At 30.5% G+C, this 16,340-nt stretch overlaps 1 protein-coding gene and 1 pseudogene across 1 annotated transcript in view; both read right to left on the bottom strand.

Annotated features, from left to right (window-relative positions):
- Window positions 1-5,491: 5,491 nt before the first annotated feature.
- On the bottom strand, window positions 5,492-9,768 carry LOC106772970 (annotated as a pseudogene).
- A 4,170-nt stretch (window positions 9,769-13,938) lies between these two features.
- LOC106773466 (histidinol-phosphate aminotransferase 1, chloroplastic-like) overlaps window positions 13,939-16,340 on the bottom strand; it is a gene marked incomplete at its 5' end in the record, with an annotated part of 6,477 nt that continues 4,075 nt past the window's right edge. The window contains 2 exons of the mRNA XM_014660157.2: window positions 13,939-14,155; window positions 16,260-16,334. Of these exons, the coding sequence (XP_014515643.2) occupies window positions 14,024-14,155; window positions 16,260-16,334 (207 nt within the window). The remainder of the gene's footprint in view (window positions 14,156-16,259; window positions 16,335-16,340) is intronic.

The raw sequence follows: 16,340 nt of genomic DNA on the forward strand, positions 1-16,340 counted from the left end.
GAATAAGAATCACCGTGAATATTGCTGCATCAATCATCAAGCACCTTATCCGTACATTGCTTCTGGAAGAAAAATTGATAAAAGCTCCACAAAATAAATCCTAGCTACCACCAATTCCAATCCAATCATCTAACTACTATTCAATCCATAAAATTCAAATAAATGCTAGCACAACCTTAGCAGGTCCGTGACAGCAGCTCACACTTCTCCGTACACTATGCTTCAATCAAAGGAAATTAAAACAAATAGAAAACAGTGCAGCACTTAAAACAAGGTGAAAAGGTAAAATGTGCTCTCATTCATTGATGTAATAAAATCATGAACCACATCCCATTGTTAAAGAACCGTGAGCAAAACATGTGTGTGCAAGCCAAATATCTCCAAATAAAAAAATGACGGCTGTCTTTTCAAAATAAAATACCAAGAATCTCTTTTAGCCAAAATCCAAATATAGTATCAACATTGTTCTTTTGAAACGTTGCAGCCCTTCCAAATGCCAAGTCTCTCTTTTTTTTTTTCTTTAGTTGCCGATAGGTGATAATCCAAGTCTGCAGCCAAATTCTACTTAAAACCAAAGTGACGGCTGCAGCCCTTAGCAAGGGACATGTGTCTTCAAATTTTAGGATGGGGTCCACCCTAAAGAAACCTTAAAGTGCCAAATCATCCTACTCCACAATTGGACTTAGTCTACACTACCAAAAATTGACCCAAAATTACAAAACTTGGTTTAAAAAAAAACTTAATCTACTAAATTAAAATTTAATTAATTCTAAATTGTCTTTGTGGAGAGTCTTGAATTTATTTTGTCTCCTCCAAATGTCCCAAATTGTGTTTCCAAAATTTTCCCTGAAAATAATAATGCAAATAATTAGCTCAGAATATTCAAATTAATTAAAATTAGAATTTCCGGTCAAATTAAGCACTATTAGGAAAAACGGGAAAATACCAGACAATTAAGCATAATTCCCTGATTAATTCTAGCACAATAAACTAAGTGAAGTCGAGAAAATAGTGACTCATCAAAAACCCCTTCGGTACAAATCGTCACCCACAAGGCAATATCGAACGATCCTCTTCACATCTTCGGCGCCAAGGACTTCCCCCCCTCCTGCCTCCGAATCAGCTGGATAATCTCATCCTTCCAAGTGTTTTGTGATCCTGCAGTAGTAACGTTGAAACATTCTACTATTGGCTTCGTCATCACCTGTCTGATCACTGTAGACAATCCCCCCCTTCGCATTTCCGCTTGCCAATTTGGACAATATATCCGCTCGATTGTTTTTCGACCGAGGAACATGTCGCAATCGAAAGCTCTTAAAACATGTCGCTAATCGCTTTGCCTTGTGGAAATATTGCAATAGGTGATTGTCTTTCACCTGAAAGTTTTCGTTCATCTGCCCTTCGACCAACCGGGAATCGGTTTGACACTCTAGCAAGCTTGCCCCCAAATCTCGTGCCAACTCCATTCCTGCCAGCAAAGCCTCATACTCTGCCTGATTGTTACTAACCTTGAACTGAAACACCAAAGACTGCTCAATCAGTACCCCGCTCGGGCCTTCTAAAACCACTCATGCTCCTCCTCCCTGCTTGTTAGAGGACCTACCTACCGAAAGTTGCCAACAAAATTCCTCCTTCTCCCCTGGTAAGTCAGCCGCAAAATCTGCAAGATGTTGGCCCCAAAACGACCCCTTCGGTTCGTACCTCAGCCCAAATTCAAATAATTCTATCGACCACCCGATCATCCTACCTGCTAAGTCAGGCTTTCGCAATATCTTGGCTATCGGGTAATCCGTCCCAACAACCACTTGGTGTCCCTGAAAATAAGGTCTTAGACGCCGAGCGGCATAAACCAGAGACAGGGCCACATTCTCTAACTGCTGGTACCGAAGCTCTGCCTCCTTGAGGCTTCTGCTGACAAAATAAACCAACTTGAAATAGGGGGTCTCTTGAATTGGCGCAGCACTAATAGCCTCCTCTGTAGCAGCTAAAAAGACCTGAAGATCATGCCCCACTTCCGGTCGGCCCATCACCGAAGGTCGAGTGAGAATCTCCTTCACCTCCCTGAAAGCCTCTTCATTCTCCTTGTCCCAACACTCCTGTGTTGTTCTCTTCATTGTTCTCAGGATTGGCTTTATGTGCTCGGCCAAATGAGGGATGAACCGAGACAAGGAAGTCAAACGCCCCACCAACCTCTGAACCTCCTTCACCGACTGGGGACTCCTCATTTCCAAAACTGCCTTGCACTTATCGAGATTCACTTCAATTCCCCTTAAAGTCAACATAAACCCTAGAAATTTCCCTGCCCGAACCCCAAAAGTACACTTGAAGGAGTTAAGCCGCATATCAAACTTTCTAACTTGTCCCAAGACCTCCTCCACATATAAAATAGTTTCACACCAGAATGATAAATCTTCTTAACAGTCACAAAACTATCTCTGCAAGTAGTGATAGCGACCTAACAACTACGTGTTTATAAAATTTTCAAGTTCAATTCCAATTTGTGGCCAATTTGAATTTACTTTACCAGCATGTATGATTTTGAGGGAAAAAAAGAAAACAAAGAGAATAAGAAATTCTAACATTCTCATCAATAACATTACAAAATGAAAATTAAGCACAATTTAATTTATATAAGGCATATGGTAAAATTATACCATTAGAGGAGACAGATTTAGTATAAAAAAATATACTTTGGATATAGAAGTTATTGTCTTCTATGTATACTTATTTTAATTTTAAAAAATATATATTTAAATCATAAAATAAAAAAATTAATGACAATAAAATAAATTCACTTTATATATATATATATATATATATATATATATAATTAAAATAATATAACATTGAGATATTTTAAATTTGAATCTCTATTATTATTTATTTGTGAAAACATTTATTATTGTTCAAATTTTTATGATAATTAAAAATAATGAAATTATTATTAATATTAATATCAAATTAAATATAAATAATATCTATAAAAATATCAAATTAAAGAATGTTTAAATTTTAAAAAAATATCAAATTGAAAATTTTAAATAAACGATTATTAAAAATATCTAGTTAAAGTATATTTTCACCGGACAATATGTTAGTTTAAACTTTAAAAACATAAATGAAATAGGAAATGAACAATAATAGTGAAAGAAATTTGGTGATTTAAAGATTATAAAATTAAAACTAATAGTATATCTATATATATATATATATATATATATATATATATATATATATATATATATATATATATATATATATATATATATATATATATTATGCTATAACTTTTTCAAATATTCGATATTATTGGGTTAGAGAAATAAAAAAATGTTTGAAATATGAAATCTTCCTTAACACCATGGTTAATAAGTCTCAAGAATAGGAAGAACTACTATAGTCATTATTTTAATATCATTTTATCGTATCATGTCTATTAGATTTATACAATTGATTTTATTACGTTTAATACCTATTTTGGTTCATTAGTTTATAGAATATGTTTAAAGTTGTCCTCTTTTTTTTCAAAAATTCAACATCGTCCTATATTTTGCAAAAAACCGTTCAAGTTAGCCCTTTTTGCTTAAAAAAGCTAACAACAGAATAGCCTCATTGACAAAAACTTGATGACTTATACAAATTATTGTTGACGTGACACTGTGAGGTAATTTGAGACCAATGAGAAGATGCCACGTGGCAGATCTCTTTCCACACAAAGTTAGGGTTTCACAATTGTAGACTGGGCAAGGGCTTTCTCTGCATCGTCATGAGAACTAGAGGATCTACCACGAATTGTCGTGGAGGCACGATTTAGGTATTCACAACAGGGGCGCGATTGTTGTGCAAAGGAGAACGCCATGATACTATGATTTGGTCCTCGCAGTAAATGAGTTTATGGTTCTATTTTGGATGCAGGTTTATGGCGACACTTGCGAGGAGAATGGGTTTCATGCATTTGCAGGTTGCACGAGAACGATGAACTTGCGAAGAAGATGCGATATAGGGTTTCTATTTTTGGATTTTTGTGTTTAATTTCGCTCTCACTTTTTAACAGAGCAAGGAAAGAGGGTCTTGTGTTTTTCTCTATAGTTAGTGTCTTGATTCCCCATTATTCTCCTGTTTTCACTGTGCTGTAGGTTGTGGCAACTGTTCTCACAACCATGCAGCTACTTGTCTAGAAAATCTTTGCAGACTGGATCTGCTTACCCTTGTTGTTAAAGTAAATCTTAGAAACAATACCCTCCATTTAGGTGGGGGCAGTAGTTCTTTATAGGAGCTTGGCAGTTGGTTGTTGTAAAAGGATTTCTCCTCTATAATTTTGTTCTTTACATAAACAATACCCATAATTTTCTTCATTTCATTTAATGATTTATGTGTTATTACCTATACCACTTCTTGATTGCATCAAACTTTTCCCATTTATTGGATTTGTTGAGAGGGGAAGTCTAGAGGAAAGGGATCAAAATTTTAGGAAAGGGGTAGATGAAGGTCACATTAGAAAATGGATGCTAAGATTGCCATTCTGGAGAATGAAATGACAAATCAAGACAACTTTAGCAACAATGTTGTTGATGGTGGAAGAAAATCAGAAGAAATTGGTGTCAATGCTGGAAAAGAAGAAAATAGATGTTGTAATTGTGAAACCCCCTCACAGTGCCACGTCAATAATAATAATAATATAAGTCATCAAGTTTTTGCCAAGAAGACAAGTTTGTCTTTAGCTTTTTTAACATAGTAAGCAAAAGAGATTAACATGAACCGTTTTCGCAAAATATAAGATGTTAGTGAATTTTTGAAAAAAAAAAAGAACTTTAAATATATCTTACAAACCGAAAAATCAAAATAGGTATTAAATTATTTTATTATTAAATTAAAATATTATTATGTATTGTTAATCAATCAAATTTCTGGGTAACAGATGTTTTTTTAGTTTTTTATTTATTTTTGTTATGTAACTGATTTTAGTAAAGTTTATAATTTTGTAAAATTATTTCATTTTCATTTCCTACAGTACTTTAATTATGATTTTGAAAACATCATTTCAGGAATAACATTTAATAACAAATTTATCCAATTAAAGAAAAGAAAGAGGGTGAAAATTGAAAAAAAAAAGTATAAGAAAGAGAAAGAGAAAAAAGAAAGTATAAGAAAGAGAAAGAGGTGAGTCTAAGTTAGGCAAAGGAATATAAGAAAGAAAAAAGAGAAGTGACAGTCTTTTTTTCCACGTCACCACGAGTACAAACACAACATTTTCAGTGACCAAGTAAACAAATGAGTTTTTTTTTTTTTGTAATATTACTTTTATTTTCTTTTCATTTCCAATACTATTAGTGAAAAAATATAAACATTATGAATACAATTCAATAAATTATAATATTTCTTTTTTGAAAATGAATTCGCTCAACATTTAAAAATATTACAGTGAATTTTAAAAAATGTATAATTTTTATATTCATATTACTTTTAAATGACAAAATAACTTGTAAAGAATTTATTTATTTTACTATTATTAATGCTTATTATGAAATTAGTACTTAAAATACACACAGACAATAAATATTTTGTGCATAATGCCAAATGGTTCCAGTCTACTTCTACCAAAAGCTCCATTTCTACACCCTACATTTTCCTTCTTCTCGGTCGCTTTCGATGCTAAATATTCCATTTCAAATTCAGGAGATATGTCCAACTGAAAATTTTCAACAAAATTTGCATTGGTAACCTGATCCCACTATTTCAAGAACTAAGATTTAGAAGGCAACCAAAGATAAGAATAAAGTAACCTACCTGATCGACCAATCCACATCTACCAAAATTTTTGCAACGCAAATGCCATAAACAAAAATAAATCAAGAGTTTGTTAGTTATTGTAACCCTGCCTTCCAAATCTCTACCATCTGCATTAGTGCTATTCTGAGAAGCCGACGACAGGACAGTCTTATTTTGAGAACAAAATACTAAAATTATTAATTTAAATTAATTACTCCAACTCTTTCTTCCATATGGATACTGCTATGCAATAAATGTATGAGATTGAAGCCATGATTTAATTGCCTTCGGATTGCCGTAGGATTTATCAGAGTTTGAAAATAAATGTATCCTCTAGGCTATAATATAATTCGGTCCCGACCTAAACAAACTGTACTCAGATTCAAAAATACATGCCTTGCTACTTATGACATCTTTCCTTCCGAAAAATCAACATATATCTTCTAGCAATGCACCATATTATGCTAAAAGACTCCAAGATAAAGCAAAAAACACGTAATTATAATCTTTTGGTTTCCCACAAAAATATCCATGAAACTATATGATGAGTGTTTAGTTTTATCACTTTTCAAACTACTGGTACCAAACAGTAACTTAGTTTTAACCCAAAGTTTAAGTATTAAATGAGTATTGAACCTGAAATTTTATTATGAGAAAGTTGCAAAAATGCTAATTTGGGCAACTTCTCTAATTTTTCGGGTATGTGACCTTCTATTTGGTTAGAATCAAGGAAGAGATATGTCAAATTATACAATCGACCTAAAGTAGGAGGAATTGAACCTTCGTGAGTGAGAAAAAGATATTCATATTCTCCTATATTGACAAGAAAAAGATGAGTAAATTACATGAGAAATATAATGTTACCTTCAAGTTTGTTTGAATCCAGATAAAGAGTTTCCAAGTTCACCAGTTGAGCAAAAGTAGATGGGATTGAACCCGTTAGTGAATTATTAGAGAGATCAAATACAACTACAGTTGTTTGATGAAGGAATCCTCAAGGAACCTCTAACAATATCACTAACACTTCCAGCTTCATTGCAGGAGATACCCTCCCAATAACAATGGTCTGAGATATTTGAGTCATCATTCTGTGGAGCAAAGTCTGTCTTTCCTGATTAAATGATGAGAAAATGGAAGAGGTAGACATGATGACACCAATCACAGATGATAGCTCAACCATCATATAGAAGGCCATAACTCGTAAACTACAAACACAGTTAGCCATACTTGATTGGTTCAGATTCAAATGCCTCCGATAACTAATCAGTTATTTTTGTTATAATGCAATTGACAATTAGGTTTCTTAGTTGGATATAGAAGATCATGAAGAAATCAGGGAGGATGTTAAAATGATATCAGGGAACGCTCCAATTATTTTCTCCAAGGTTGATGAAGACTTTGCACAAAGAGGACTTAACCTCAACAGTTATTGCCACTGATCTATTTGACTTTTTGATTACTTTGGTTTCCAACTCTGTAGGCCATGCACTTGGTGCTACCACCGTTGTCAAGGAGGTTGAAACTATAGATTAGTCTTCAGCAACCTTAACTCAACAGCAAATACAATATTTGAGTTTTATATATGGCTATATAATTAATCTAAGAACTTTATCATTGTAATTATGTAATTTCTACATATATAACTAAGTAAGAACTTTATCAGCTGGTTATGTATAATCATACTTGAATGAAAGGAAGTTGTACCATGGTCCTTCATACACAAAAGAAGTGGTATATCTCTAGTTCTTTTAGACTTCAGCTTGATCATCTCCATGTTATGATATGAGATAATAGGTTGCATAATGTTCTTACAGCGAAGGTTTTAAGGAGGAAGAAACCAAAGTATATCGGAAATAAAAATATACCAGGAAATTTTCCAAATAACTCTTGTCAGAACAACATGGAGAAATAATTCAAATTCTATGAACAAAAAGAAAAAGAAGAGGCACACTCATCTAGCAAATATCTTTTTCAGATTTCCAAATTCTACCGGTATATGACCAGAAATTTTGTTGTTTTGAAAGTACAAAATAGTCTAGTTCTCTTGTTGGCCCAATGCAGAAGGGATTGAATTTGTGAGTAAATTATTTGATAGATGTAATTCCATTAATTGTGTCAAATTTCCAAGTTATATATCTGCAAATTGGTTTCAATCAACATAAAATCTGCCCACATTCTTCAATAGACCTAATGTAGAATGGATTGACAACCTAAACCGACTCAAGAGAGGTTACAACCTAAACCAACTCATCTAATACAAAATTTACAAATCATTCATGCACATTCTATGGCAAACACTTTGTTATTCAAATAAGGTGTTACCTTACATCATTTCATCAAGTCTCTGGAGATCATTTCGTAAAAAAATTTCTCTGCCTTTTCAGTCTCGTTGTTCTTAAACAGATCAGAGATGATTATTTCAAAAGTCCTAACATCAGATAAACAACCACTTTCTTCCATTTTGGACCACAAGGTCAATGCCTCATTAAACAAACCCTCCTTACAAAGACCACTGATCATAATAGTATAAGTATGGATGGTGGGATTGTGACCTTTATTCAGTAGATCTTGAAAAATCTCTTGTGTATTCTTAAGTCTCCCCTCTCTGCACATCCCATGGATAAGTATATTTGCAGTGTACATATCAGGCTGAAGTCCATTCTCTCTCATTTTCCTCAATAATTCAATTGCCTTGTCTAGATGATGATCTTTGCATAAAGCATCCATCAAGGAACTATAAGTGATTACATCTGCTTGTTGATTTCTACCATGCATCTCATGAAAAAGATCCCAAGCATCAGATATTCTTCCAGTTTTGCATAAACCATCAATAAGAGTATTATAAGTCACTGTATTTGGAACCATATTAATGTTGTGCATTTCCTGAAAGAGATTTATGGCATCATCCATCCTTCCTTTTCTTGTGAGTCCATTTATCATAATAGTGTACGTCCTAACATCAGGACTCACTCCCATGTGAGTCATTGCATTGAATACTTGTTTCGCATTCTTCACTTTATTAACTAAATAATACCCATCCATTAGTGCACTAAAGCTAATAACATCAGGTTTCACATAAGCTTTCACCATCACACCTAACACATTCTTGGCTTCTCTTAGCTTTCATTCCTTACACAATGCATCAATCAATATATTATAGGTATAAACATTTGGCCTGATGCTATTTGATACCATTTCATTTAGGAAACCGAATGCTACCTCTACCTGTCCTACTAAGCAAAAGCCATAAATTAGAGTATTATAAGTAAAAAGATTAAGAGAAATTCCCTTGATAACCATCTCAGAATACAGACCATAAGCTTCTTCCGGATGATTCTCTTTTAATAAAGAGTCAATAATAATGGTGTACATTACGGTTGATCGACCTTGAATCTTTCTGAACAATTCGATGGCGGCTTTAGTTTCTCCTATTTTGCTCAATCCATTAATGAGAGTCTCGTAAGTAAATTCGTTGAGCCGAAATCCTAGTGCTATTACTTTATCGTGAAGGTTGAGGGCTTCCTTAACCTTACCCTTATCACAGAAACCTCTCTTGAGTGTAGTTAAGGTTATGGCATCTGGATGATAACCCCGTTTGAGAATCTTGGCAAATACAGAGAAAGCTAAAGGCAATTTGCCTAAGTGACAGAAACAATTGATGAGGAGGCTGAGATTAGCAAGGTCACAGAGAATTCCCTTAAACTCCATTTGCTTAATGAGAGAAATGGCAGTAGGGTACCGCTTCATCCTCACAAGAAATCCCAAAATCTTTCCAAATTCCAAGATGGGAGGAACATGACGCTCACGAAGCAAGCGATTGAATTGTGAGACGGCTTCGTCGTGTAAGGAAGTTTGAGAGTGAGAGTGAGAGCAAAGGAGGGAATTGTGGATTGGAAGAAAAGGAGGAAACTTGGCAATGGAAGGAAGAAGAGAAACCCTAATACTTCTTGAGAGCCACATCTTTGCTGCAGACAACAATAGTATTGAATTCTTCAAATTTATGTTTTCTTCATTCTTAGAAAGCATGCTTTAAATCTCATGTTTTGATAAGATAATTAAATTTAATTTCATTTTAATTTTTTCTTAAGTGATATCCTTTTTCTTGTACTTTGAAAATTTATTCCTGTGTTTCTGAATTTTGTCTTAATGTAAAAACTATATTTTTAACGGGTAAAAGCAAATTTCTCACATATTATATCCAAACAAAAATCTTTCTTATATACTTATTTTCTCCATTTATCACTCATTTTTCTTAACTTAAACTTAAACATAACCGTACTTTTCTTTCGTATCTCATTGACTTTCTTCTTCTTCACCTCATTTTCCTACATCAAATTTTCGTCCTGTGCTTCTTCCTTTACTCTTTTCCGCAGTAAATCATTATTGTTCAATTACATTTATTTGTAAACATTTAATATAGTTTAAATGAAGGTAAAAATAAGGTAAAACTCTTAATCGAATTTTAGAATACGATATTTATTAATTAGATTTTTAATATTTAAAATTAAAATAAGTTAAAAAATTTAAATAAAAAATTACATGAAACTTTGTAAAAGTATAAATTATAATTTTTTATTATTACGTAAACTTGTTACACAATACCATACAAAAAATTATTATTAATTTGAAAGTAGATCTAATGATTAAATCTGAACGAATATCATAAATTAAATTAATTATTTAAAGAATACATTTTGTTTTTGCTGATGAATTCCGTTATAATAAATAAAAAGAGTAAAAATTGATAAATTATTACTACAACAATTAATTATGGAAAATCAAATCATTAATACTGTTGTACTGTGATAACTAATTATGAAAAATTATATCATTAATTATAACATCATTAATATTATTATATAAGTTTTAATATCATTAATAAAATTAATAACAAATCATTTATGAATTTTAACACGTAAATATATTATTTTAGTGTTTATCGGATTTTGAAATTTTGTAAAAGTGTTCACATGATTTCAAAACAGGAGAGAAATATATACTAGATTTTGAAATCTTAAAGAAATAAGAAACAAGTTTTGAAATTCAAGAGAAATAAATACCGAATTTCAAAATGAGTTTTTAAATTGATTTCGAAATATGGTATATATTCATTAATGTTTCAATTTTATTCAAAAACTTAACCATTGTGCCTCATTTTCGAAAGGAATATATTAGGTATTATTAAATAAATATAGTGTATTTAGTTTTGATTATTTTGTTATTAAATATAAATCATTTATGAATTATAACGCATAAATATATTATAACAGTGTTAAAAAGATTTCGAAATCCAATGAGCGTGTTCACCAAATTTTAAAATGTGAGAGAAATAAATATTGAGTTTCCAAATTCTTGAGAAATAAATACTGAATTTTGAAATTTAACGAGTTCTTAAATTAAATTTTAAAATTTGATAATTTTTAAAATTTAATATCTCTTTTAGTCGTTAATTTAGAAAAAAAAATGTTCAAGTTCGTCATATTTTTTTTTTAAAAGTTTAATTTGGTCTCAGTTTTTAAAAAAAATATATAATTAAATCCTTTTTTAATTATGGCGTTAAATATTTAACGATTGAGCTAATTTTAATTTGAATTTCAAAATGTGATGATTTTGCAAATAAAATTTTGAAACTCGATCATTTCCTAAGTTGAATTTCAAAATCATATGATTTTCTAAATTAAATTTCAAAATCCGGTGAGTTTCAAAACTCAGTCCATACAAAGAGAGACTAGTGATGTGTTTGTTTTGAATCAATTATTGCGATCGTTGATCACCTAAGATGGATTTATGATGAATTGCACGTTCACTTAAAACGATATGCAAGAAAGGATTTTTCTAATCCTCCCTCGTCTGTGCAGATTTGCAACTATGTATCATTTATTCTGAATTTTACCCTTATACATTTGCATATGTATCACACATGATATATTAAAAAAAATATAAATAATAATAATAATAATATTCATAATAATAAAAATAATAATAAAATAAAATAAATAATAATAATAATAAGAAAAATAATAATGATAATAATATTATTATTATTATTTTTTATTTGTTTGTTTAAAGTTACATATATTTTTAATTGGTCAAATAATTTTTTAATTAAATTGAATTGTTATTTGTTTTAAGAAATTTAAACTTTTTTATCTCTGAATTTAAAAAATTATTTTTACAAAAATTTCTAATTATATAAAATAATTAAAAATAAAAATAAAAAGTAGGGTTATTTTTTTTTCAAATCATTTTAAAAAATTTCATTTTAACTTTGAATCAAATTGTATATCTATTTTGTCCTTTTAATTTATAAAAGTAAGCTAAAATATCAGCTTCAGTGACACATAAATATTATATTATAACTCGTTATAAGATAAACACTTTATATTTATTGAAAAAAAAATGTTTTAAATAATTTTGGCATAGTATAGAAAAGAAATAGATATATATTTAGTTTAAAAATAAAATATAATGTTTACAAATAATTTGAGAAAAAAATATTTAACTATTAAAATATACTAAAATATATTAAAATATAAGAGACAATAATGAAAGAAAAGTATATAAGTTATTAGAAAGTAAAAATCAATTAAATAATTTGTACCTTGAAAAGTCTAAGATGAACTATTTTAAATTGTGTAATTAGAATTGTAAAAATCGCATGATTTAATTAAATCATGATTTTGTTACAAAAGACTTTCTCCATCATACATATGGTTTAGTGAATTGTTTTGTAATTCAAATTGTTTATCGTCGCGTATAATTCATCAAGAGGAAATACAAAATAACAAATTACAAAGAAATACAATGAAAAAATCCAATAAAAAAAGTTCAAACAAAAAAAGTAGACAACAAAAGAGAAGATAAACAATAATAATAAATTATAATATATCACTAAGTTCAACACTTTAAATAATGAATATTATTAAATTAAAAATAAATAATTAATATTATTAAATTATAAAAAGCTTCACAACATATGTACTCAAAATTTATCTTATAAATTGTTTTTGTGTTGCTAAAACTTGCTTATAAAATACCTAATAAGTAACTTATGTCTTTGTTCTTTTTTCTTTAAACAAGTGAGGCTAAATACAAAGTTGAATAATTTACTTTCTCTCCTCTAATCAAAGCTTAAACCTTATTACTTTTGAACTTTTAAAAAGCACTCTTTGAGTGTAACAATCCAAAGTTCATTCATTTAGGGATTTAATTTATTGGTGGAACTATATTTATCTGTTTGAAGACAAAACCTAAAAATAGATAGAAAAAATTATTGCAATATTAATTTCATGATAGAATCTCATGTTGGCAACAATGCTTCCATCACTCACTCATTTAATACTTGTGCGTCCTTCCAATAATTCTTTTCATGAGTCTCAATTAATTAGTTAACTAATCATATTGTTCTCTGACATGTAAACTTTAATTTTTTTCTCTCTAATTTAAAAATACTGTATTTTTGGTCCTTTTAGCATTATTTAATATTTTTCTATCTTTCAATTTAAAGAATTAGATGTACTACATTTCAATATTTGAGGACTATTAAATGAAATTTGTATATTTAGGAGGAAGTGAAAAGTTATTTTAGACTTAATTAATTTTTCAGGATTACATACCTTAATTAATTTAGTTTTTAACATTTAATGTATTAGCATTTGTAAAAGAAACACTTAAAATAATTAATGTTACTAAAATTTGTATTAAAAAAGATAAATGATTTTATTAAAAAATTAAAAGATTAGATACATTTTAAACTAATTTTACAAACCTAGTCAAATACGGCATCTATAGAGATTAGAGTACTACATAATTATGAAATTAATAACAAAGTTTTGTGACATTATTTTTCCATCCTAATTCTTTAGTCTTTATTTTTAACATTTTACTTTTTACATTTTGAACATTGAATTATGTTTTTGGAAGCGTTTTGATCATTTTCGGAATCCACAGGATAACTTTTTTTCTAAACAATTAATTCAGAGTGTTCTGAGTCCTTTTAGAAAAGTAAATTAAGAAAAATAAATAAATTTGACTTCTGAGTCCTTTTAAAACTTTCAACACCTCCGTAATTTTCGTCTTACAAATATGAATTGATGCTTTGGGTTACCAAATCCAGAATGTAACTTGCACATATTTTGAAAAATGAGTTATGAAATAATATAAAGTTACTATAAATTAAAAAAATCATTAATTGTTTAGAACATTAATGGTGATTTTAAAATGTTACAGTGTTTATTTCATTAAAATTTTGCTCCTACGACAATTTCTTGAGACACTTCATAAGTACATTTGTTTGTTCAGGCTTACCAACAGTTACTCGAACGTACCCTTTCAGCTCTTTCTTGTCGTAGTGACGAATCATCACACCCATTTGTGCGAGGTCCTCCTATGTACATAAAAATAATGTCTCAGTTGGCAACAAATTTGCAATTGGTGTTTGGAAAAAGTTGAAACAAAAGGCTTTTACATTCTTCAATATGGGTTGAAATTCTTGTTAAATAACTAGAGTCTCAACTTAGTCTCTTTATGTTTAGACAAGATTCTCTATCAACACTACAAGAAAAGAATAACAAGAAACTGTTAACATTATTTGAAGCTAAATTTTGTTTTTAACTTGTGCATGAGTTAACTTTAGTTTATTCAGACTTTTTGTTTTTTTCTTCTAACTTTCTTCCTAAAATTGGTTATGCAAACATGGGTCCAAACAGGTCCTAGATGTTTGTTTAAGATTAAAATGCAGAGAAGTTTATTCATGTTTGTTTACAATCACAAAAACATTCTTAAAAGAAATAGTTGATTTTACGAGAAGTTGTTTCAACTAGCTTTTGATCTCATAAACAAATTTCTGATTCGTCTGCTAAAATGTAGATTTTTCAGGGTAATTAAATTCTTGGTGACATCTGCTTCACTGCATGGAGCGTATTTCTAAAATTGTCTTTTGGAGGCCACTTCTCATGATAGAATGAATAAACACAATAAAAAGCATGCCAATTACACAGGAAGAAGGCTTATTTCATCATCAGAAAACCACAGGTAGCAAAAATCATTAGTAAAATAACTATTCGGTTTAATCATTGGATTTTCTCAATTAGGTCTCAGTATTTTAAAACGTCTCAATTAAGTCTCTGTTTTTGCAAAATTGAATCAATTAAGAGCTTGACGTTAACTTGGGTGGATGGCATTAAAATTGAGTGTGTGTGGCATTGAGGCTTGGCTGAGGTGAAAGTTTATGCTGAGTTGAGTTGGTTTTCTCACATTTTTTTAATTCAATTTTTTTTGGAAATAATTGATGCACACAAAACGCAACCTTTAAATAACTCATTTCTGCCTAAATCAAAACGTGCGTTTTGAGTGTGAAACATTACAGAATAAAGAAAAATTGCGAAATTGGAGATTTTGGAGGAAATTGAGAACTCAGAAGAACCCTAAATTGGAAGAGGAGAAGGAAACCCTAAGCATCACGGAACTGGTTGCGACAGTAGATTCAGTGATGTCCTTCGACGCAGATGTTTGAGACAAGGTTTAATCATAGTCGTCATTATTATCTACTTTGTTGCATAACTACGCTTTTTGAATTGCCGTTGACAAATTGGCTTTCTGTAGTGCGATTCAAGGAAAGGAGGAGAAAAATAGGTTCTCCTTCTTCAAGTCAACAGCGGCATTTATAGTTATAAACAACTGAGTGTTAGACTGTGTGGTGAATCACGCAGATTATCTGCCTCTTTCATGATTTGTAATTAGAACGGTGTTTTATCTAATAGTTCACGATGACATGAATAATATTTGATGTTAACTGCAAGGAATTGTATTAAATTTGTTTTCTGATTTGAAACTAAACCCGCAGGTTTAATTAAGGAGGATGAAGCAGAACAGCTTAGGGCCTCTGTTGATTTTCTCGTGGACCTGTGCAGCTCGCTTCCACATTTCCCCCAATTTCCCCAATTTCCACTTTCTTCTGAAATGTTCTACAATCTTTGCAGAATTCACTTAATAAAACGTTTAGTGTGCATGTTTAAATATTTGCAATGAAATTTAATTAAAAAATGTATTAAAGCCAACTCATCTCAGAACACACTGCCACCTCAGTCAACCTTTGCATGTCACGCACACCTAATTTTAACGTCGTCCATCAAAGTTCACGACAAATCCTTAATTGATTCAATTTTGCAAAAGCAGAGACTAAATTGATACATTTTAAAATACTGAGACCTAATTGAGAAAACCCAACATAAATAGGGACAATCTAAATGATTAAACCTAACTATTCTTCTCAACATAATGTCCTACTATTCTTAAAGTGGCTATTATCCTAAGGAGATCAGAATGGTCATTTTGGGAGACAGAAGAGATGTCTTTCAAATCAAAATACCAAACTGACATGAAGTATCAAAATATGCACCAAACAAAAATTGTACCAAACATTTACAAGAAAAAAAACAAATAAACAAAGGAAAAGTTTATATGTACAGAGATCAGGAAAGGAAGATTACCTTTAGCTTTTTTGCGTCCTTTCCAGATGTAACCTCACAAAGAATGAAATTAGAATGGCTTGGAAATGGCCGAAGGAATGG

This window comes from Vigna radiata, chromosome 9 (assembly GCF_000741045.1).
Source record: "Vigna radiata var. radiata cultivar VC1973A chromosome 9, Vradiata_ver6, whole genome shotgun sequence".
NCBI lineage: Eukaryota > Viridiplantae > Streptophyta > Magnoliopsida > Fabales > Fabaceae > Vigna > Vigna radiata.